General features: G+C 44.2%; 1 protein-coding gene across 1 annotated transcript in view; it reads left to right on the top strand.

Moving 5' to 3' along the window:
* Positions 1-1,280: 1,280 nt before the first annotated feature.
* The window catches only part of ENPP1 (ectonucleotide pyrophosphatase/phosphodiesterase 1), a gene marked incomplete at its 5' end in the record, with an annotated part of 54,676 nt that continues 31,017 nt past the window's right edge, over positions 1,281-24,939 (top strand). The window contains 6 exons of the mRNA XM_084261811.1: positions 1,281-1,481; positions 15,276-15,348; positions 17,111-17,227; positions 19,354-19,479; positions 19,642-19,702; positions 24,514-24,611. Of these exons, the coding sequence (XP_084117937.1) occupies positions 1,281-1,481; positions 15,276-15,348; positions 17,111-17,227; positions 19,354-19,479; positions 19,642-19,702; positions 24,514-24,611 (676 nt within the window). The remainder of the gene's footprint in view (positions 1,482-15,275; positions 15,349-17,110; positions 17,228-19,353; positions 19,480-19,641; positions 19,703-24,513; positions 24,612-24,939) is intronic.

Here is a 24,939-nt window from a genome sequence, read left to right as displayed (position 1 = left end):
TTTGACAGGCATCAAAATCGCTTCCAGAGGGGATTTAGTTTTTTCACTGCAGCTGTTTTTCAGCAAACACACGTTTTGTCAGAAGCCATGCCAGTGCCACTCCGGCGTGCGCTGACAGAGAAGATGGATCTACCACTGATGCCTCAAGCCCCCGCAAATCAAGGCCATCAGAACCGAAAGAGTCCATCGAATGTCAACATACAGAACGAGGCACTCCTAAGGGCTTCAGCAGGCCTCGCCAGCCTCGAGCAGCACCGGGCCACCCGGGCGGCCTGTAGGGCGCTCCCGGCCCCAGCAGCACCCGCCAACCGGACCGGCTGCTGGGCTCGGGGAAGGGCGCTTCGCATCGCGCCTCTCCCCCGCCAGACAGTAAGGGGGAGTTTAAGGCGACACCAGGGAGCAACACGGGGCCCGGGAGGATGCCTACAGGGGAATTTCTCCCTAACGCCGCCGCAGCCCCCCGAGCACGGCCAAGCCCGGCGGCAGTTAGTTAATCCGAGGTCGCCCCAGACAAGAAGAGATGTTCCCTGGAAGGACGCTGAAGCCGCCGGCGGAGCTCCCGCCCCGGGTGCGCGGGCATCCGGCTGGCCTGATGCTGGGGGTTTCCGTGGGCGCGGGGGCAGAGGCGGGAGGGGAAACCCTCCCCAGGCAGGTGGGGAGAGAGGCGCGCTGGGCCCGCGGAGGGGGCCCGCAGCAGGCAAGGAGGCGCCAGCGAGCAGAGCGCGGGCTGCGGAGCCGCAGCAGGCGCTGGGCGCAGTGACTCCGGCCGCACCGAGACGGGCACCCCCGCCTCCGCGCACACCTGCGCTGCCGGGCGGCTTCGGGGAAGGCCGCGCCACCGCCTCCGCCCGCTTCCCGCGGCGCGGGCCGGGCAGCGGAAACTTTCCCCGCGCTCCCTCGTAAACACGGCGCGGCGCCCTGCCCCGGCCGCTATTTGGAGCGGCGTGATGTCACGGGCAGCTGTCACGGGTGCCGCGCCGGCACCCCGCTGGCTCCGGACCCCGCGGCGCTGCCCTGCCGCCGCCCTGCCCCTAGGGAGGGGCGGCCGCGGCCCGCCCTCACCTGCGGGGCGGGGGCGGAAAGCGGGGGACGTCGGCTCGCCCTGCGCTAGCGAGGAGGCCGAGCGGGGCTGGCAGGGGGGGCACAGCCCGGTTCCCCCTCACGCTGCGGCCGGCGGGGGTGCCGGTGGCCGCGCTCCGGGGCGGGGCCGGGGCCGGGGCCGGCCGTCGCGCTATTAATAGCCGGGACGGCGGCGGACGGAGGGCAGATCTGCGGGGACCATGCAGAGCAATGGGCAGCAGGCGGCGGTGGGGAAGGGGCGTGAGGACCACGAGGACCACCTCGGCGGGATAGGGGCTGCCGACGGCGGGCTGCAGGCTGCGGCCGTGCCCATGCTGCCAGCCATGGAGGTGGCTGAGGAGCCGGAGAAAGCTCCGGGCGGCAGGAATAAGGACCCAAACACCTACAAAGTGCTCTCCCTGGTAAGGGCCGGGGGCGGGCTGGCGGGCGGCCTTCCCCGGTTGCCGCCTCGCCGGAGGGTGCGTGAGGAGGCGGCGCGACCGGGAACAGGTGCTTCGCCCCGCGGGGCTGGGGACGGGCAAAGCTCTCCGCGCCCCTCGGGGACAGGAGTCCGCGGCGGGGCCTCCCCAGCATCCCGGGGGCCGCGTCCCGTGGGCCGGGGTGCCAGCGCTGTGCCACGGCTCCCGCCTCCCGCCTCAGGGGCAGCTGAGGGCGGAGCGCGCTGCTGCCTTACGGTGTGTGGGCAACGGCCGGCCTGGAAGCTGCTCCTCGCTGGTTTGTTTTTGTCTCTTGGTAGTACTCAGGGCTGGGTCGTCCTGATTCTTTTGCAGTGTTCCTGGCTGTCCCGTCTTCCATCGCATGGTTTTAGCTGTTTGGTGTAGGGACGCACCAGGGGAGACAAAACCAGGTTAAATCCGGTTAAAGTGGCTGGGAGAGCTAAAAAAAAAGGGGTCAGGAGCTGAAAGGATGGAGGAAATATAAAAACTTGCTTTTCACTGAGGAAATACTGTGTGTGAATTCAAAGTTTGTCTCCGAGTGCTGCTTGGGGCCACTTCCAGCCCTGGTTCTGAGGCCCCGGTGCCCAGAGCCGTTGTCAGCCGGTAGGTCACTTTCCAGTTTTAGCCATGCTCCTCTATTATAATTATCCTCCCTGTAGAGATGTGAAAATAAGACCTTCCAGACTGCCTGGGGTGATCATTATGAGGCTAAAATGATTGTCAAGGTGAAAGAACTACGGCCTTGGAAGGAAGTGTCAGTGGCGCTGCAGCAGGCTTTCTTCAATACCTCTCTGTATATCCATAATCAGTTCTCTTTCTGTGTGGTAAAGCATAAGGATCAAGATGATTTACCAAACTTGCATGTAGCTTTGTAATCTGGTTGCAGTTTCAAATGAACCATCTACTATATCCCAGTGACTGGCAGTTGACTTATGACATAATGAGCAGTAAGTTGAATGTCACAGTTTTTCCAGAACACTGTAAGAAAGATACCAAACTCATGCAAGGGTCTGTGGGAGTTTCCATGTAGAAGGCTTTTTTTGCCACTGCTCTGATGGAAAGTCACCTTAAATATAGGTAGTGGTTTGTAGCTTGTTTCATAACTTTGTTATCTTCTGGAGAGGTTAGGTTGTGCCATAACAGCCGTTGCAGTTGGATGATGAAAGCAGCCAGCTTTTTTTTTAGGCTTAGAAATACGTAGTACTCACAGAAAACAATTGTATACTATCCAAAGCCTGATGTTGCTCTGAGCTTTTCAGGCTCTAATGCACCAATTATTAGAGACAGAGCCACTTAAAGACTGCAGTTGATCACAGGTTAAAATGTTTGCAGGTACTTGCTCTTCTGAACTAAGTCCTGACTTCCCAAAGCACAGCTGTTCCCTGAGAGCTGGCAATATGTTCATCCTGTGTTGAACAGAAAGTCAAAATAAAGTATATGTCCTCTATACTGAAGTAACTTAAAACTTCTAAATATAAATGACTCTGCAGTATTGTTTTTGGCTGTTGCAGACACTGAGATAATTTAGAATACTCATGGAGTGCTTGAAAAACTGTTAGTTACTTCAGGTGATACCGGGTTGAGTAAAACAGGAATATATTAAACCTAAAACATGATGTTAGAAAGCAGAAAACTGGAGTTCAAGTGCAAGTTTGTTCTTTCTCACACTGTGTTAGTGATACCACCCGGATGTAAAACACAGGGGCGAGAAGACTTATCTTCTTGGTGTTTTGGGTTGGGCAATGTGAAACTACGAAAGCAGCACTGTGCAAGTTAGACATAGGAAAGCCCCTCTGCCTGCCTCTGCTGTGGTGGCATGCAACTCTGCTTCCTTGGGCTGATGAAAAGACCAAACATTTGGTGTTAGGTAAGATGATGTTGAATTTGTTTGGCAACAACTGCTGAGTGCATCTCTGACTTAGAGAACAGTTGAATAGCTTTTTTTCCTTCCTTTTTTTTTCTTTTTTTTTTTTTTTTACTGGAAAGCAGAGACTTGCTTCCTTTCCCCTCTTATCCCTGTTCCTGCCACCCAGTGCTTTCTGTACAAGATGGGAACACAACCTTGATGTTCCAGCTTCCATCCACAAGCCAACCTCACCCTGTTGCAGAACAAGTGCAGAGTTCATAAACACAAGTGTTGTACCACATGGGCTCTACCCATGGGGTTTGTTGGCTGCTCTGAAAGCCTCTGTGTTACATGACTGTGCTTAGCTGTTAACTGAATGTGTGTTGGTTAGGGGAGGATATGGGTAGAGAAGGAAGTTGCACAGACTCCCCTCTAGCAGAGCTTGTTGTGGCAGGCATGGTTGTAGTTCAGCTGCAGGTTTTCATACCGTGCAGGTTGCTCTTGTGTTGCAGCTGCTCAGGGAGGAGTCCCCAGATGGTGGGGGCGATTTACTAACGCATGGCGCTTCCCCAAAGCAGCAGAATGAAAACATCCAGCTTTCAGTAACCGTGGTCATCTCTTTATCCATTTATGTCATTTCTCTGCATGCCTTTTTGTTTGTCTTGCCAATTTTCTGAGCCCTTACCTTTGTCCTTCAAAGCCCAGTGAGCTGTCTGCCTGTCTGTAGGCTCTCCAGGTTCACCCACTGCTGCCCAAGAGCAGTGTAACTCTTGTTCAGGTCTGAGACTGTCTATTCCAGCTTGCTAGTGACTTGGGTTTTTGGTCTGCTTCATTCCACTGAAATAAAATTTTTCAAGTGTCTGTAACAGCTGAATCATTGAGGGGGACAGAGGTAACAGAATAGACAGTGTTTCTTTTTGACAGTTTCAGGCTTTCTCTGTCAGAAATGGAAAACTTGCTTACACTGCTGCTTTTGGGGTTTTGGTTTTTCTTCCCCCAAGGTGGTGAAGACATGGAAATAACCTGTTCTGATGTGGGTGTCAGGACTATTGCATGCCTGGTTAGTTTTTCAAAAGCTGATGGTTTTCCTCCTCAATATGTCAGAGGATATCGAATGCTTTTTATAGGTTAGCAGTTCCCCCCAGTAATGCGTTGTTATGCTCTCTTGTATCTCCTGTTGGAGAAGGAAAGATGGGGAGCAGTTAGTGAGAGAGCAGTTGGGAAGCAGACTTGTTGAGAAGCACATTGGCCTAGACCCTCTAAAAGCTTGTTCTGCTCTCAAATTTGGGCTCCTGAGAGGGGTGCGGTCACTGGATGGACCCCTCTGTCTTGCTGTCACTGCGGTATGGTCTTGATTCCCAGGGGAAGGGCTGCATGGGAAGCCCATCCCGCACTCAGGGATTTTACCTTCTGTGCTCATTGCATGAGTTTGGGAATTAACTGATGTGAGGGAAGGCAAGGCAATGACAGGAAGGTGTTCAAGCCCTTACCTAGTGATTTGCAGCATGGTTATTGACTTCAGCAAACTTTGGTTGGGTAGTTTTGTGGTTATTCGTTCTATCGCACTAGATCCAAGGACACTGCCTGAGTCTGGGACAGCTGCACACCAGGTTCAGTCTTTCCTCTAATACTTTTTGGCCCTAAGCAAGCTATTCTGTTTCAGCCTTTTCTGTATGGTTTTGCTTTGTATACCTTGCCTTCTTTCCTTTTCCAGTAAAGTAATCCACACTGAAACTGCTTGCTCCTGTGAGCATGCTAGATTGAGCTCACTTGTGTGTTTTTTGTATTCCAAGAAACCCCACTCAGTCTAACAGCAATACTGAAGTGGTTGGCTGTCATGCAATTCTAATTTCTTAGCATCAAACATCCTCTGGTGAAATTAGAAGTGAAAAATGACAATGACAGGATGGCCATAGTCTAAAGAGACCTTGAAGTGCTTTTTGTTCAGAAGTCTGAAAGCAGCTCTTGACCAATCTCCACTATTTAATATTTGGTAGGAAACTTGGTCCCGATGTTTGGAAACAAGGGTGTCTTACAGTAAGTGTCACGCCTGTTTTCCATCAGCATTACAGCTCTCCAGTTCCGATGGTAGCTTGTTTTGAATTCTGAAGACATAGTAAAGACCAGTCTTTGGTTGAAGATTTATTATTGCTTACTTGCATCTGATTAGAATACAATGGCAACTATAAATACCTACACCAAACACAACAATTGTAATCCAATTTAATCCATCGTAAGAAAACTCAGCTTTTGGCAAATGTTAGGATCACTAACTTTTAGTGTTACTCTTCATTCCTGTAATTTTTCAACAGCAGTTTTGCAAGTGATTCTCACTGTACATGGGGAGCTGTAAACCCACAATTTCTATATTCTTTTTTTGATTTAGTACCTTTATGCTAGGTGTTGAAGACAAATCACAATCTTGCTCTCCTACAGTAAAAAGCTAAGAAATACTTAGCCATTCTAACTCTAAAGAGTTTCCAGAGTTAACTTGTAGTCTTGCTTTATTTGCACTCTACTCCACAGGCAGGGTCAGCATATCTTGTATTGTCTTAGATGACAGAGGCTGTTAGAAAATAAAATATTATTCAAAGAAACACTTGCAAAGTTGAAGTTTTGTCTGTAGTTAAACAAAACCAAACTCTTAATCTTCATCAAGAGAGGGTAGTAAGGACTGCCTTTCTCAGTTGTACTCAGAACCCATTTTAAATTGCATTACCAGACTAGGTTGACTTTGGGGGTGGCTATGTCACAGTGATTGAGACTTCAGCTCATTTTAAGGTGGGTAGTTTAGGTATTGCTTTCAGTATAGGCAAAGCAATGTGGACTGTAGGGCAGGCTGCAAGCTGCTGTTTTGTGTAGCTGAGCTGAAGGATTTTAAGGCATCTATGAGGCTTCAGCAGTACCTTGGAGCGCAGTATGTCAATGCTTCTGGCTTCCTGGACTGCAGCTGGAGTGCAAAGCATGGAACAGGCTGAAGTACACCCAGCTGTGTGACTTGCGTGCTTCTGTCAGCACTGCTGGCTGGTTGCCTGTCTGCAAACATCCATGTTGTGCTTGGGAATCTGATTGTATGCTGTCTGCTGATGGGTGAGGCTGTAACGTGCTAGCATCAGCTGTTTGCTCCAGCAAACACAACTCAATCCACAACTTAGGGTTTTACCTTGACTTAATTTGAAGTAGTAGTCTTTGTCTACCTCCACATGGGGCAGGTCATGATGGAGAAGGTAGACCTGTGTCCAGGTGTCACGACAAAGTAGACATGGACAGTGACCTTCCTGACAAGAGACAGGCTTGCCATACTTCAGCAAGCTGTTTTGGGGATGCTAACCAGATCAGACAGTTGTTTAGGCTGCCAGAGGAGTATACAGTGGTGAGGCGAGTCCAAAGTGAAGAGAAGAATTCAAGTGCGTGACTTTGAGTCGGGATCTGGTGAATAGGGGACTTTGCCAAGATGGGTAAGACTGCAGTGAGGCTGTGACACAGCTCAGACAGGGATTGGAGGGATGAGATGGCTATGTGCTGCTGCCAAAATAAGGTTGCCTCTGCTGAGGCATCTTCCAATTTTTTGTTGGTGGGCTGTCTTCAAGGCTGGTTGAGGTTCTCCCAAACAGTGTGGTCAGCTGAAACAGTATCTGAGAACTGTCTCCGAGCACTGGCAGCCGAGCTCCTGGGAGTGGGGACATGCCCTCGGTCTCAACACCATCTCCTGTAGTTCTGCAAGGGTCTTGGGTACTGAAATGATACAGAACACACTGATAATTTAAATTGATAGATTTTTTTTTGGTAGAGATAATAATTAGCTTGAGTTCAGAACAACTTAGTTACTGTGCTCAAACTGTTAGATTTCAGGCAAGGCCCAAGATAGAAAACTTAAGCAAAGCTTTCCTCCAGCTCCTGCTCTTTGAAGTTTTTTCCTTGGCATTCTTTCACTAATATCTGTAGAATTGCACAAGGAGTGGATTGTTCTCGTTTAACTTGCTGTGGAAGCTATGTTTCTGTTCCTTTCAGCTGAAAGGAGGAGTAGAGCAAATTAAAGGCTTTGAAAGCATGGAAGGTTTGAAAATATTCTCACCTTGGACCCGCTATTAGAAGTTAATACTCTAGCAAACATCACTGGTGGTACGCCCTGTGCAGTGGATAAAGACTTGTCTTAAAGGATATGCTGTGTGACAGGTTTTGGCAGCATGCTGCATTGCTGTAATGTCCTGTTTGAATGAAACAGTAGTATATAAGCTCTTCAGAGAAGCTATTTTGTAATGATCAATGGGAAAATAGTGTAGGAAACCACAGAATCTTTATGGTTGGAAAAGACCTCTAAGATCCTCAAGTCCAACTGTCTGGTTTTTGTTTGTTATTCTGTGAACAATAAACAAATATAACATCATTATAGCTGCTTACACAAAGTCAATAATCAAATCCAGCTATTTATCTTCAATTGGGCTTTTTATTTCTGGCATGATCAAGTGACCAGTTCTTGACTCCTCATCTGGCTGAAAGATGTTGCCATGCTGCGAGGCATCAGAATTTGAAAGTGTGCCTTTAGTTTTTTGAGGAGCTGCATTCAAAGGGTGCAGAGGTGAGTAATGGCCTCTTTCATCTCTGGCCCTTGTTTTGGGGAAATCAGTTGAAGGAGTCAGGCCTGTGATTGATACCAGTGTGCTTAGTGAAGATCCATAGTGATATCTTTGAAGCCTTTTGTCCTGTCCTCTTCCTGTACCCCTCTGTGGACTTGCAGTCTGTGACACTCCTTATGTTCTCAGCCTTTCACAGGGTTTTTTCACTGTTGGAGGCTGCTGTGTCTTCCTGCTCAGCGTCATGTTGCTGTCATGGCAGCACTAGCAAATGCCTCTGCCACAGAGAATTGGAGGTGAATATGGGTTTACTTGGAACCTGGGGTAGTATTGCCAGTAGGCAGTAGAAGCATCCCCCTTTTTATACGGTTTTTGTTACAACTCTCATGTCAGTACTATAAATTAGAAGAGCTTTAGCTTTTGTTCTTCAAAGGAGATTTTTGGAATAGGAAGAACAGGAAGATGGCTCAAGGGCTGAAGCCCATAGCCTCTCCAGTTTTGCTTTTATTCCTGGGTCAAGTGCAGCTGCTTTGGACAAGTTTTGAGTTGGCATAATGCTGAGAGTTTCTTCTCTTTCTGTGTAACCCTGCATTCGTATGTAGCTGCCACTAAAGCAGGTGGTTTGTCATGGTCTTTGTTCTGTGCTAGATAAATTAATAATGCTGTGCTAAATAAATTAATTGTGTTTGAAAGTGTAATATTGACTCTTCCTCTCATAAATCAAAATCAGTTTTCAATCCTGCTTGTGCTTATGTTTTTACAAAACTCTTCCTGCTGATTTAATAACTGCTGTCTATTTTCTGTGAATTCATGCAGAAGTTAACTTCCTCTTCATAGTTGCCCTTTAGTCTCTCTCTAATGGTATAAAATGCAGTGAAGAAACACCCCCCAACCAGCCAGGGATGAAATGTGTGTGCTTTGATAACAGGTCATGTGTTAATGAGAGTATGTGCCGATGTAGTTGGACATGCAACAAACGAGAACTATTTCAGATCCTAACTGACAAATGCTAACTCTGTTCTATCTTTTTGTCTCTATCCTGTTAAAATCCAGGTGCTTGAATAGTTCTGGAAGATATTTAGACACGTAGCATAACTTCTCTTAATTCAGCAGAGAATATTATTAAGAGGTCTCACTCTAAGTTCTGTGCAGGCCTGTTGTGTTTTACAGTGGCTCAAGCTACTTTTAAACCATTCTTGTCCTTTCAATGACCTCAGGTTGCAATACTATGCAATAACACTCCTGCATTCAATAAAAACAGGAGAACATCTACCTTGTGTGTGCTGCTTTGAGAAGAAAAACAATAATCCCTATATATTTTTTACTGTAATAATTCTCTTAAACTCTGGAGAGGCGTTGGGTGTAAGCTGCAGCTCTTTCCATCCACTGACTTGAGGATAATTCAGTCACCTTCAAGTGTTTCAGAACAGCTAGGACCTGAGAGCCTCAATGGCTCTCCTCCTCCTGGGCTCTAGATGTGGAATGTGGATCAACAGAAGCAAGTCTTTGAAGAGCATAAAAATATTTATAAATGTGGAAAGAAGTGGTGCACTTGTTTCTGTGCTGATAACTTTGCTTTAGGTGATTTATTTAGCTAAGTAGCTGTGCTGGTGTGAGTGAAGTATCCTCTTCCTTTCAGTTCAGTACACTTTAAGTATCCCTTGCTTTTATTTAAAAGTGAGCTGTTGAGGGGAATATATAATTTTAAAAGTAACTTTTGCGTGCACAAGTGTTCCACTGCCCTGACAAGTGTGGATAAAGTCTTCCCTCTGCATAGTATGTTTTCTGTATTTTTAACAGTGCCCTCTTAAAGACAGAAGGTGATTTCTGTGCTTACTTGAAATTCATTACTTATTACTGTGCTCATTGCACTTTTTGCAGATGAAATTCTTTCTCAAAGATATTTCAGAGTTAAGGTCTGGGTCCTAAGTCAGCTATGCTAGGTGCACAGTATGGTGAAACATAGTGTGCCTTTCACTGGTCCCAGTGGCTTTGGAAAATTGCACGTGTCTCTGTAATGCTGGCATTACAGACCCAGTCTAGACATTCTCCCTTCATGGGTAGACATGACACAACTATTAGAGCCAATCATGGAGACCAGTATGGAAAAATCCCTACTTTGCATTTCTTTGTTAATTGTGTAGCTCTTAATAGATGTGCCTTAAACCTTGGAGTGGCAAGTTTTGTTGGCCATGAGACATCAGGGGTGAAGAAAAGAAGATGCAATGTAGCTGAGTACATGATAGGCAAAGAATAAGGGAGATCAATATGGAAAGAAACTTAATTCAGAATGATTCTTAATTAAAAGAAGTATCAGGGCATTCTTTGCCAAAGAAAATGCAGAATAGAAGAGGGTGAGTCCAGCACATGGGCGAAGCCAGGGAAGAGAAAGGGAGGGTAGCATTGGCTGTCTAAAGGAAGAGTAAAACAGAGTGTCAAAGGAAAGGTGATGTAGCTAAGGCTGGTGACAGGTTTCTCTGTATGTCACTAAGACCTGTACAGTTGACCAGTCTCTTTGGGGTCCAGTGTTTGCAGCCTCTGTGCTGTTTGGCTCTGTGGCATCTTCTACCAGCTCCCCAAAATCACGTCTGAGAAATCCTCTTCAGCTGCAGCTCTAGAGATGAGTGACGGAAATGACTCTGCTCTCCAACCTTGTTATCATATTTCCATCTGCCCAGCTCAAAATAAAAGGCTTTTGAAATGTTTTCAGGACTGCAGTTTTCCAGACACTAAACCACCTATTCCCAACCACTATAATGTTTACAAAGCAAAGCTTTTATTGCTTCCTCCCACGTAAAGGAAGCAGTGATGGGACAGAGATTCATCCCTAGATGACAATGTCTTTTCATTCCAAAACAAACTTTCTTTAAAATATTTTTAAAACAAAAAAGACACTTTATTCTCTGAAGTTGTTACTGTGTCAGTTTAAAAACTTTTCTCAGATATTATATTAAAACCAAATCAGAACCTTTGTTTTAGCAATCTCAAGCTACAGACCATTACAAGTTCTCATGCTACTTTTATGTACAACAAGGCAAGGTTCTCTAGTTTATTTATCTTCCTACTAAATGTTGGATTTCCATGTTCTTTCTGAACTGCACCTCTTTCTTAGTCTTTGCTTTCTCTTTTGGGGGTGTGGGGGAGAATATGGGATAAAGAACGTGTTAAGATTTTCTCCTTTTTATTTCAAAGACAGACTAAACCATGAAGGCAGATGTTAGGTTGGCAGTGTGGTAGTAGCTAGAAATGAGCCTGGTGCCTGCAGCAGTATATTGCAGGGTTTGAACAAGGGTTTTGATAGCAATACTTAAACACATGTGCAGCTACTTGTCTTTATACAGACTGGGGGGAAAAAACCAAACCTTTATGCAGCCTGCAGCATCCTAAACCTGAGTTACCCATATGTAACAATAGCTCAGGTATGCTAGTTAACCTGTCTGCTGCAGCGAGGTCCCATAGAGCAAGAAGCAGAGCAAATCAGTCCATGCTTAGACTGCAGCAGCAAGATGACTTTCTGTTCCAGGGTGACCTTTAAAACTAGCTTGAATATTTCTTGTCCTCTCCAGAGCTGATAATCTTAGAGCCCGTTCCCTGACCATACAGCTACTAGCATAACAGCTCTTGCTGTGCTTAGTCAGGACTACTGCTGGTATTGGCCAGTGTTAGTTGCTCCACACTGTTCCAGCAGAGCACTCTTGCCATTTGCGTGGGTAATATCCGTATTACTATGACTCAAGTCATTCAGACTCAAGATAAAGCTTGATTCAAAGCCTGAAACACTAAACTGCAATTACATGGTATAGTCCACTAGATTAGAGGTGGCCATCCCAGAACAGTGTGAAATGCTTTCCCTAAGCTTACTGTTTATGTGGAATGTCTTAAGCAAGCATTGAAGGAAAAAAAAAGAGGAAAGTGGGACAAATTTAGTGTTTTGCAGTAAAAGATTTTAAAGGCTAAAATTTAAGCTAGTGGGACTAATGTTAAGAAATCAAAGGCTTGAATGTAATGAGTGAGTAGAAGTTCCCAGATTTTCATTTATTAGAGGTAGACATAGTATACCAGGTAAGGACTGGATCATGTTTTCTCTTGTGCATATGTAAGAAATTTGAGAGCAGAACTGATTTGTACTAGAGATACAGAGAGCATTTGTAGTATGCAGTGGTTTGTTAGGCTATGAAGTTTCTGGAGTATTGCTTGCAGGAAACACAAGTCCAGCTATTTTACGGTATTTCCTACCCAAAAGAACGTTCATGTGCCTCAGTGAGCATAATCTTTTCATAGTTTTGTTTGTTGGAGTGAATTATGTTCATGGAAGCGTAGAATTGAAAGTCTGGAATACAATAGTACAACACACAACTCTGATTTCTTTTTGCTTGTAACATTCGGTGCCAAAATCTCAGGAACTATTTCACAGACTCACAGACTGGCAGGGGTTGGAAGGGCCCTCTGAAGGTCATCTAGTCTAACCTCCCTGCTAAAGCAGGATCACATCCAAGTGGATTTAGACTATCCCTGCAGAAGGAGACTCCACAGCCTCTCTGGGCAGTCTGTGCCAGTGCTCTGCCACCCTCAGTGACAAAGTTTTTCATCACATTGAGATGGAACTTCATGTGCTCCAGTTTGTGCCCATTGCCCTGTCACTGGGCACCACTGAAAAGAGCCTGGCCCCTTCCTCTAGACATCCACCATTTAGATATTTAGAGGTACTGTTAATATCCCCTCGGTCTTCTCTAGGCAAACCAGCCCCAGCTTTCTTGTCCTTTCCTCATGAGAGATCCTCCAGTCCTCTCACCATCTTTGTAGCTCCGCTGGACTCTCTCCAGTAGTTCCCGGTCTTTCCTGAGCTGGGGGCCCCAGAACTGAACATGGGACTCCAGATGTGGTCTAACCAGGGCAGAGTAGAGGGACAGAATAACCTCTCAGCCTGCAGAGCAGCCTTCTGAATGCACCTCAGGATACCATTGGCTTTCTTGGCCACAAGGGTATATTTCTGGGTCATGGAGAGCTGCTTGTCCACCAGGCATACCAGGTCCTTCTCTGTAGAGCTACTTCCCAGCAGGTCAACTCCTAACCTGTACTGGTGCCTGGGGTTATTCCTCCCTAGGTGCAAGCATGGGCACTGGGCTTTATTTAGGTTTTATTTCTACATGGTGTCAGAATTAATTTCCTGGTTTTAAAACATGCATTACCTACACTGAAGCTCCACAGGGGAATGTTAATAGCTCATTCTGTGGTGCTGCGTTGGATTTTTGCTACAAGGATGCTTTAGGTAACATAAGTCCCATTGTTCATGTAGCTGTTGGAAGATGCAGGAAAAAAGCTCTTGTGGATAGAGTAGGTGGGTTTGTGTTTGTTTTAAAGTGTGTTTGTGGTTACATATCTGAAGATATTCTAATCTTTGATCTTAGGAGATCCTGGTGAGAGTAGAGAAACAATATGTTGTCACTCTGAAATGAAATGTTCTCAAGCTGGCTTTTTAAGAACACATGACTCAACTTGTAATGCCTCAGTAGTATGTGTGGGTAAAGGCCAATAAAGAGTTTTGTGCTGTGCACTGATTTGCTGGGCTTTGACATCTTGTGTCTGACATGCTGCCTACCTAGCTGTGCATGTGCTCTTATCTGAGGGATGTTTCCTGTGGAAGATTTCAAAGGTCTGGAACAATTTACGTGGTAGATAATACTGCTGATACTGACTTACTGCACATGTTTATAGCTGTGTAGGGCAGGGTGTGAGCACAGAGCTCTGCAAGTGGTGTTCATGCTTGACAGCTGGGTTAATGGAGACTCACACCTTTCTGTCAGTGGTGCTATATCTGAGTGCATCAATAATGCCTGGTTTTTTCCTCATTCTTTTAATATTTTTCTTTCAATTTGAGGACATACTTGAACTCCAAAAGTACTTATTTCTCTGCTAGGCATTACATTTAATAAGACTTGCCTGGTTCAGAATTCTAGAGCAAAGTTTCTTCAGGCCCAGCCTATAATACCTTTTTTTGTAAATGCTATATATGTAATAGTTTTTATATTGATTAATGTAGTTCATGGCTTGCACTTCACAAATGCAGAATAGTATCTGAATTTCAATGCTACACAGCCCAGAAAATGCATTCTTACTGTATTTATTAACTACCTAGTGAGCAAAGTTGTATTGTGAACTATGTATTTGTTTAAACCCATACAAATAGTTTTTATTTACTGAAGTTCTCATAGTCTTTAAAAAAGTAAGCTTGAGAAATGATTAGGTGCATTTTAAAATGGGATTACTTTTTTGCCATATCATAACAGGATTCAGGCATCACAGTCAAGATTGAGTTGGCAGCTTTTGCTGATGAGGAGGAGGAAAAAAGGGAGAGCCTTTGTGTAGGCATGTATGTAAAGTTGTTGAAGTATTGCTTGAAAGCATTTTTTTCCTGAAAAAACAATGACTAGAAAGTTGTCACATACATTCCCTCCTACCCATACCTCTCCAAATACTTCTGTTTTTACAGTGCTTTCTCTTGCAAGACTTTTGGCAAACTCCTTATTACATTCTACAGTTGAATAGAACAGGCATCAGAAGTGCATTCTTGGCTTCTTGGAGTTTGTATGTATTATGTACATACACAGGAATTAAACTTTTCTGGAAGTGTTTATGGACCAAATTCGATACTTCACGAGGTTAATATGCCTCTTTCTCTCTGAGTAGGCATTGGATCTTGCCCTAAAATGCTTTGCAAGGACAATATGGTGCTTGTTTGATAACTTTACTGCATTCAGAATCCAAAAGAAACATGGCCATAGTTTCTGGTCAGCGTAAGACACTGTGGTCAGCCTAAGGCGACACCCCACAGTTGCTTACCATGGTATGGACCAGCATCTAGCACGAACTGGACACTAGGAAGTGGGAAACAGTGATACCTATAATTTTCTTAGGCAGGAAAACCTAAGAGCCATGTCTTCTGTTTGTAGTCTGTGGTCAATGGTAAAACTTTGCTTCACCTTCTCAGAACAGCCTAGGAGGAAGGAAGAAGTGGAGCAAAGGAAGTTTGCTGTGAAGTTGATACATATATATAATTTTTTTGTTTGTGAGAACTGCATCATCATGTCAACACGAAGGAGCTCGGTAAGAAATGAAATGCACACGCCTGGTCTGGAGAATACTCACACTCAGGCACCAGTAAATTGTGAACAGTGTAACTACTTGTGTGAGCGAAAACTGCTTGTGAGAGCAGTGACACCAGCCTCCCAACCTGCCTCTCTAGCTATTTCAGTGCAATTCTACAGCATTATAAGGAAAAGGAAGGCTTTCAGAACCATTTGGTGGTAATTCACATTTACTCTCCTTTCTGTCCCACAGGTACTGTGTGTCTGCATACTAACGACAATCCTAGGATGTATATTTGGCCTGAAGCCTAGCTGTTCAAAAGATGGTAACTAATATGCCTTTTATTTAATAACATTTCAAAGAAATTCCTCTTTTGTTTCTCTTTTTTTCCTTTTTGTAATGTAATTTGAATTTTTCAGCGTGCCTCCTTTTCTTGCTGCAGGATGAGGGTTGGGTGCATTGCTTGAAGCAGTTTCAGTTAGGGGAATGGAAGTACCCAGAGGTAAACCTCAGGTGTAGTCAGTACTTGTGTGTAGTCACTTGAGAGGTAAACTGATCCTGGCACTCGGCGTCCGGTCTGGCAGCTTCCATGTATCCCAGCTGTCGCTGTGATGATGTCACATGGCTGGCTGTTCGCAGTTCACTATAAAAAACCCCGAAAAACAAAAACCACACACAACAATTTCTATTTCACGTTGTCCTGGAACATTTGTTTTTCATCTTTTCCAGTCAATTATAGTGGAAAAAAATGTTATTTTTTTGCTGGTTAGAATTGTAGTCTGAAAGCTTTCCTTGTGGAATCCCTCTGGCTGTTTTCTGTCTCGAAAAATATGTGGTTTTTTAGTGATGAAGTTTCTTCAGGTAGAAGGTTATGAAAGATATTTTAAGAAATCAAACTTCAGTCTGGGAACAACTGTCTAGAATAATTTCAAAGCTGATCTGTTTAACGAAGTTCCATAATGACTTCTAACTAAAATTCAGATTATTACTTTCCCACTAGAATCTATTCAGGGTTTTTTCTTGTTTTAATACAGTTTTTACAGTATTGGATTATTATCTCATTTTCCTGGTATTACCTCAGGATTCTTGAGGACAGGAGCCAAATGATGAAGGATTTAGCTCACTACCCCGTGGTGATTACATAGGAGGAAACAGACTGACCAACTACTGAACTGCTGTTAATACTTCACATTACCAGTTTCTAATTCTTTCCAGGCAACCCCAGTCTACTGGAAAAATACTATGCCCTTTTTTTAACATTAAAACTCAACGAGAGTTCAGCCAGTGACCAGTACATTCAGCTTTATCTCCTGTGTCTGGTTTGGAACAGCCCTTCCTCTGTCTTGAGATAATACCTTATTCATGTATTCATGGTACAGCAGGATGCAAAACTGGGGCTTCTTTGCAGATTGACAGATTTGTAGGGGTTAGAAGGGAGGGACCTAGTGCAACCCCCATGCTAGAGCAGGATTACCTAGTGCAACCCCCATGCTAGAGCAGGATTACCTAGAGCACTCTGCATAGGATTCAGTTCCTCGGGTGCTTTGTGACAGTCATACACACAGGGTATGAGCATGGCAGAGTTGCAAGGTTAGCCAATGCACTCTAGATTCTAATTAATGTGTAATTATTTACAGAAAGTGAAATATTGTGTGATGTGAAAGTGAAGATCAGTGTTCTCATCTCACTGTTTAGGGCACCCTTATTGAAAGCCTGGGTTCAGTTTTCCTCTGATGGAGATACTCTGAATGGCTGTATTCGTATCGTCCGGAGGTACAGAAAGGCAGGGACAGTCACAGCTAGAATTGTAGCCTTTTCTATCATTTGTTTCTGCTACAAATGAAATGCTGTGTTCCTGCTAAAATAAAGAACCCTTTTTTCAATATTATGGAAAATAGTTTTGTTCAATAAGAAAATAAACATTTAGTTCTATCAAGACTTTCCTTTGGCTGCCACTGTTTCTGCAGCCGTCCTGTAAGTTGTGGAATCACCAGCTGAATTGTCCACACACTGACCTTATTAGTTTCTTTTGCATGCTGACTGATTTGGGCTCAGCCCCTGACATCTAACACTGTCCAATATTACAGTGAAAACCTGCAAAGGTCGTTGCTTTGAAAGGACCTTTGGAAGCTGCCGTTGTGATAGAGATTGTGTCAAGCTTGGGAACTGCTGTTTAGATTACCAGGAAGCATGTATACAACCAGGTAAGGATGGGGGAAAAAAGGCTGTGGGGCAACTCTCCTGTTCTGTGACATGGTGCAGCTCTGCATATGTGAGTGCTGTTGTGGTCAGGTGGCTTTAACCCCTGACTTCTTCCAGATGGGCTGTGAGTCCAGAGGGGTGCTGCTGAACAGCAGGGTGGTTCTCATGCTGGTTGTCTCCCCCTCTTTGTACTCCCCCTGTTGCAATCACAGGTGGAGTTGCAATGGTGATGGTGGTACTAGGGTCTACTGTGGAAGCATCAGGGCTCTGGCACAGCTGTTGTATGCAAAGCTTGTACTTCACCTGGCTGGACCAGCCAGTAGGCTGGCTTTGCCATAGCTCCTGTGGGGAGACTGCTGCGAGGAACTGTGCTGCTGCCCTCCCCCTTGGGAAGAGGAGGAACAACTGCAACCCAAGGTCTCAGCCAGCCTTTTTGTTCTTTGTTTGGGGGTGAGAACAGTGACCTGCATTGTCCCTGGTGTCAGAGACAACTCCTACGTTCTCTGGCATGGCAGGGATAAGAGTTCTTTCTGTATATTGTGGTTTTTTGTCATTGCCTGCATGAGAAAAGGGGAAGGACAGAGGAGCTCTGAAAGCTGCCATTTCTCCTTACCCTGCTGCTCAGGCCCTCTGCCCTGTTACTCCCCACCTTGAGTGTGAAGCAGGAATCGTGTGCTGGCCTTTGGGTCATAGCAGGGTGATGAAACAGATTGCACTGGGGGAGAATGAGTGAGAAGTGGTTCTCATAGTTTGCCAGAAAACAAGGGTTGGATAGGCAAAGGTGTGACAAGTGGCATGGAGAAATTTTGCATGGGAAGATGTTAGTGTGGGTACTAACAGTGGGGACAGGACTTGACTGTTTTCTCTGATGTAGTTTTGCCTCACTGCATATAGATGCAGTATCCTGCATGCATATGCAGTACACTTCTGAGCTGCCTGTTTTCTTATCACTCCTCTTTATGTGCATTTGTAAAGTTTATCAGTGTAGTCTTACATTGAAATTTAAACAATCCTATGTTGACTTTCAAACCAAAATGATAAAACTGATCTCAGATCCCTGCTTCAACTGACTCTCTAAATTGCATAAAGCTTTTTGCTTGTAGAATAGCTGTGTGGCATTTACTCTCCACTCTTTCTTTGCTCTTCTTCAGCTTAAATAATTCTTAAAAGCAAACTGGAGAGTCTGTTTTAGCACTGAGAATGGAAATTAATTTCTTAGTGTTTTTCTAAATACTAATTAGCTTTAACACCAGAGGAGAATTTTATTTCCAAATAGTAACAGGTAACTAGAGTGATAATAGAATCTTTGGTCTAACAGAAGTAAAGATCTGCTGGCATTGGGGGAGTTACTTTAATTCAGTATTCCTAAAAGGGAGATTAACCTTCTGTGATTGCTAGTCATATATGAAGATTGCTGACTGTTCTGTACACAGACTTCTGGAGTTTGCTTCCGTGCCTCTGATAAGACCTTCACTTAAATATTCACTTGGCAAATTCATTCATGTTTATCCTCTTGACTACAAAGGATCTACCTATGTTTACTTCTGATAAAATCACCATCAAATGACACAATGCAGTGGAATAATCTGTTCAGAAAAATATGATTCTGGAAAAAACAAATTCCTAAGGCAAGCAATGAGGCTGGAGTCAGTAGGTCTTCCCGTGAGTCTCAAATAGTGAGAGTAAGGGATGCTGAAAGAAGCTGGAGTGCCTGTTAGTGGCTTGTAGAAATCCATTGCAACTTCAGTGCAAGTCAGAGTAAGCTACTGCAGCTCCATGTTTTCTAGTCATGACAAAACCAGACACAAGCTTGTGTTTTTTTCTGGGGGACTTGTTTGGGACTTTCTTTATCGTATGCATATACCAGACTAAACCCACGTGAATTTCCATATTTAAGGGGGCCTGTAAAAAGAATCTGATCTGTGATATTTGTAACCATATGCAGCATGACTGTATTTAGATGTGTCTGTACTCAGATTATTTAGCCATGGGTTGCAGTGTTGTACGTACCTCAGGACTGTCTTTCAGTGAGTACACATTGGAGACAAACTTAACTCTCAGTTATTAATTCTGCATTTATGCTGGTATTAATCACTGTGCTGTCCTACTCTTTCATCTGTTTTTTTAGCCCACATATGGACCTGCAATAAATTTAGGTGTGGAGAGAAAAGGCGACCAGAATATCATTGTTCCTGTTCAGATGATTGTGTGGAAAATAACGATTGCTGTGTCAATTACAATGCTGTTTGTAAAGGTAAATATAGTGAACAAGTGCCTATAGTTTCTCATATATGTACCCATATTTGTATGAAAGGAGGAAGGACATAACTTTAAAAGCATCCAGTAAAATGAGAAATACTTGCATTTATCAATAAGAATGTACTGTTTTAAATAAATTGCACTCATTTATTTTAAGGAGAGGCAAGCTGGGTTGAAGAAGAATGTGAGGACATTACTGAACCTCAGTGTCCAAAAGGGTGAGGATATTGCATATTTGCATAGCTCTACTCTTTGCTTATGTTTCATTTTTGAGATAACTTTGACTACTGTGCCTCCCTGGAACCTGCTTGCCTGCCTTACCCACAATAAGAGCAGCTGCCAGGGAGAGGACACGTCTTTAGCCAGCATTTGGTAGTGCTTGCTAACAGGTCAGGTTGCTCCATCCCACAGCACTCAGGTATCCCAGTGCTTGCTTGACTTGCAAGATGTGCCTATTCCTGAACTCCTCTGTCTCTTAAAGGTATGTGTGTGCTCTGGGCAGCTCTCCCTTGTATCAGCCTCTTTCTTGTCCAACATGTGTTCTAGCACCCACTGTCTCAAATGTTTTGGGACTCATCCAGCAACCTTGGGCTTCTAAGACTGCCTCCCTCCCCAGTAACTTCTAATGACCTTTCCACTTTCTTGCCTGTTCCAGCACCAGAGCTGCAAAATGTGAACAGATCCCTGTCCCACTTTCACCACCAGAGAGACAGCATTATTTGCAAGCTCTCTCAACTACTTTCTCTAAAAGGTGTAAAATGCCAGGAAATCTTTGTATCCTCTCACTCAGTTCCATATTGGACATGGTCCCACAAGTTAGTATGTGCTGTGTGGAGAATGCACCATGTAGTTTATGGCATCAGCACTTGGGTCCAAGTAATATAGTAAAGCTCCCAGCTGGGAAGAAAGCCTGCACTTCTTGTACTGTTTGTGCTGAGATCTTCAAATCAACTTTAAAGCTGAAGCTGACTGCAAACTATGATTGCACATATAGGCTATTAGCAGGAGTGACGTGAACCACTCTCGATGGCAAAGCGTTCCACTGGTAGATAGCTCATAGGTGTGTTGTGGGGATGGGTTGAATTCAGTTGTGTTCCTGTCTGAAATGCGTCAAAACCCCATCAGAGCTGTTTTCCTGTGAGCCATTGTGAAATCATGGTGTGCTGGGGAGGTCTGTAGTGGAGTGAAAAAATTTCACTCTGTTCTTACATCGTCACTTGTACTTCTTTAAAGTGCTATGTTTATTCACTGGGGTTATAATACTGTCAAACAAAATTTTTAGACAAAACAATACTTTTCATTCTGATTTGGAGTAATAACAAATGCTGACACTTCAGAATCTTTGTCAGAAACTGGAGCTTCTGTGCTGCTAGCAGCCTGAGTCCTCCGTAAGCCCCACCTGGGAAGGGGGCAGCCAGGTGGTTCTGGAAATTTTTGTCATTAACTCCTGCTCTGAGGTCAGAGGCCATTCAGGATGTGTGCTGGGAGCTGTGTTCTAGGGTGCTGATTTGCCTCATGCAAGGTTAGGCAGTCTTACCCCCAAGGAGTGGATAAATAAGCCAGAACCTTGTGCAGACGGTTATGACTTCCAGGCTATTAACCAACTCCTGTTGGTTAACTTGTTTTTAGGGTTGTTTGTTTATTTCTGTTGGGAATGAAAGGGATACATAGTTGCTCCACTAAAATTGGTTTTATCCTGGCAAACCCAGCAATGTTGCAATAAAACCCAGCCCAGAAAAGGGTGATGTTGAATCAAACCGTGTTGACTGAAGGCTCATCCCAGACTGTTGGCTCGCAAACCTCTCCCAAAACTAACAACTCTGTAAACAATGTATTTCTCCCTGTGGTGAGGTAGACAGGAGTGCAGGTGCTCATTTTGGGGCCTCAGGCTATCAATTCTGATTCTGTGCATGTTAATATAGCATGCTTTGTGTGTTGAAATTGCTGGGTTTATGCTGTTTTGGTTGGGTTTGCTCTTGTGCAGAATAGACAAAAGACAATGTGGTGTTCAGTGAGGTGCTTAATCTGAGAAATCCACTGACTTCAATGAGACTGATCAAATGCTTAAAATTAAGTACACACCTAAATCTCTCCAAGACTAGGTTCCATCTTATTTAAACAGGATTATAAAATGGGATTATAAAGTTAATGGGCTGTAAGATTTTTAGGAGTGATCCAGTCTTTCCCACTGCTTTAGGAGTGAAATAATACTTTAGGAATTCTAACTTAAGCTCTTTATCCTAGTGCTTAGATGGTTTTCATGATATCTTAGTATCTTTTGCTGTACTTTAAGCCTACTACTATTTGTTCTATCTCCATTGAGCTGGAAGAGCAGCTTATTCCTTTTCTCTTCACAAATCTTTCCTGTCTATTTCAAAATTGCTATTGTGCCTCCTGTTGTGGCTTTCTGTATATTTAGCAGAAAAGAAAGCTCTACTTCCTATGCTTTTATAGCTGTATAAAGGCAGCAGTGTGGGGAGGGATGCGAAGTTTTCTGTGTAGTATGTTTGGCTTTTTAAGGGGACTTTCTCTTTCCCTCTTCTATTTTAATTTTTTCCTTTTAATTATGGTCTAACTTGAGGCATGTCAGCTTGGCAGTGCGGTCCGCAGTTCTGGGCTCTTGATCACCCAGACTGGTGAACCTGCTAGACCACAGCAAGCCTGTGTTGCCTGCATTATGTTTCCATAGAAGCCAGTTTAAAGGAGGGAATAATTACCACTGCATTTCCTTCAGTTTGGAGTCAGGATGTGACTGTGGCATACGTATTTATCCAAGAGCTGTGAAACACCCTTGTCAAACTGTTTGGACACAGCCAGCATGAATCACTGGCAGTGCCAAAGCTTGAGTGTCCCAGGCTTGCTTGTTCCTCATAGCACACTTTTGAAGTAGGCTACCAACAGGAAGAAGTCATGAAAATTGCTGGTACCTTTCAGAACTGAGCTCAGGTCAATTTATCTGGGGATTTTACTGGAGCTGTTCCAAAGTGAATGCAGTCTCATGTGCTCTGTCATGCTCTGCTTCCCTGAGCAGAAGGCAGATCACTCACTGAGTTACAGCATGTGTAGAGTATATGAGAAGTTAAATGGTCAGTCTCCCTGGTTGTGGCAATGGTCTCTTATGCCAAGTTCCATTTCACATGTTCAGGGGGGTCAGTAGCTGGATTTGCAGACAACCAAAACATGTACTTAACAGTTGGTTTACTGGTAAATGCCAAACCAGAAGCAGTTGCGTAAAGTCCCTTTCTAAGGAGTTTTAAATTTGGTGTTTTGTTTTTGTTAGACTTGTTGGTAAGTAATGTTGAACAGCCTTTGGCTCAAAGCTCATATTTGTTTGCAGGAAACTCAGCAGTAAAGTTGTTTAGATCCCTGCATTGGAAGGAGTCAATTTGTTGGAGGGAGGTGGGCTGGGCATGTGGGGAAGGTATTTCCAGAAGTTGCAGAGGTCAGAATCTGTTGTGCGGAAATAGATGTAATATGGACAGGGGTTGTACGTGAAGTTTCCCTACTCTGTTCTACCAAAGGACTTTAGTCTTGATCAGAAGATTATTCATTTCTTATTCCCAGATAACTGCCCCTACTAAGGGGATATTTTTTTTTTAGTGTGTAGTAAATATTGTTTCAATAAATAAATAAAAAAAAGAAACAAGCTACAAGCACATCTCACAAATGCATCTAAATGCTTTACTCTGCCTGGCATGTAGGGTAGGCTGGGGAATGGCTCTGACTAATGAAGTCCTTTTGGCTGAACTGCTGTCCAAATTGATCAAAATTTCCTTAGTATGGCCATGGCTTGGTTGTCTGACTAATCTTGAGTTTAATATAATGTCATTGACTGAAATAAGGCTTAGACATGTCTTGCTAGTATATGGATGTTTGGATTTCTTTGTGGGGTGCCTCACTAAAACAAAAAATCAACACTTTATAATTAATATTTGTCTTCCATCCTCACTGTTTTATTTTGATGCAACAAAGAAAAAGGTTTTCATTTTACAATTTGTAAACATAAAAAGAAAAAATGAACTCACAATTGCGTAGAAAGTATATTCAATTATTTCATGCAGATCTATTTTTGATAGTTGTTACTGCACTGCAGTGGATATTTTATTTTTATTTTTTCTTTCTTTCAGTCTCAGATGCCCCTGTATCTCTAGATCAAACATAGGATATTTTTTCTTGTAGGAAGATGACTATTCCTGTCTGTGGTGCAGTGTCTTAAGTACTTAGAAATTGTTTGAAAGGGCTGGAGCTGGGAGCAAGTCAAGGCTGACAAACGTGGGTCCTGGTCCTGTGGAGACTGGAAGGGGGGAATTTATTTTTGCTGGTTCCAGTGAAATCAGCTTCTGAACTTATGTGTCAAGTTCCAGACAGAAATACTGCTACAGTGTCCAGGGCCACATATTTCAGTTTGGAGATTGGTAGTACTTTGTGTACAGTCACCAAATTCTTCATGACTAAATAATCCTTATAAGATGAAAGGAAAAATGCATGCTGCAGTTGCTGATTAACATCCCCTGCCCTAGGCTTTCTTACAGCTTTGTGCACTGTAGATGTGAAGAGAGAAATTCCTTTTTCCCCAGCTAGTTACAGGTTGTACAAGAGCCAAGTGAGGGAAGGAAAGCCATGCCTTCACCTTTCCTTTCCTCTTTCCCTGTCCTGGCCTTGGGGTGGGAGGGGCCGAGTGTTGCTCCAGTGGGACTGATTTTGAGATAAGGAGAGCAGCTTGCCCTGTTTTCTTGTCTTGTGGGTGCCTGTGAAATCAGGCCTTGTTGTGACTTCTTTGTGAGTGCCCTTCAGCCCTCAGCCTCTTCGGGCACAGTTGCTAGGCCGGCCTGCAAGCGGAGGGACAGGGTGGCTGGTCTGCTCCCCGCTGCTCCAGGCCGCGATCCTTCCTGCTTGGGAAGGCTGACTTCCTCGGCCTGGCTAATAGTCTCATAAGGAACACCCCACACTCTGTGGGAAACTTTCCTGAAATAAGTGATGGGAAACTATTTCTCAGAGTCTGTTAATATTTCAATTTCTGTTTGTCCAGATTTACCAAGTCTCCAGTGTTACTGTTTTCGTTGGATGGCTTCAGAGCAGAATATTTGCAGACTTGGGCTGGACTTCTACCTGTCATTAGCAAATTACGTGAGTAGTTTCTTTGTCTAAGCAGTATCATGATGTCTTACCTGAAAAATCCATAGATGCAGTTATGTCTGCTCTTGAATAAAAATTGTCTCTCTTCCATGGAAATTGAAGTTGCTGCCCTAAACAACTGTCCATAAACAACGTCAGGTGGGTGAGGGAGGAAGGGCAGAGTGAGAGGGCACGAGGAAAAAGGCCTCTGAATTTTCAATGAAACCTTAAAAATTTGTAAGTAGCCCTTGCCATGTATAGAAGGTGGACCCTTTTTGCTGCAAGCTTACCTTTTCAAAATAAAGGTAGGCTTGCTTTTTGCTTGGTATTGCAATTGTTT

The sequence above is a fragment of the Gallinula chloropus genome (genome assembly GCF_964237585.1).
Source record: "Gallinula chloropus genome assembly, chromosome: 3".
NCBI lineage: Eukaryota > Metazoa > Chordata > Aves > Gruiformes > Rallidae > Gallinula > Gallinula chloropus.
The sequence above is the reverse complement of the archived record's forward strand: the minus strand, read 5'-3'. Positions and strand labels throughout refer to the sequence as shown.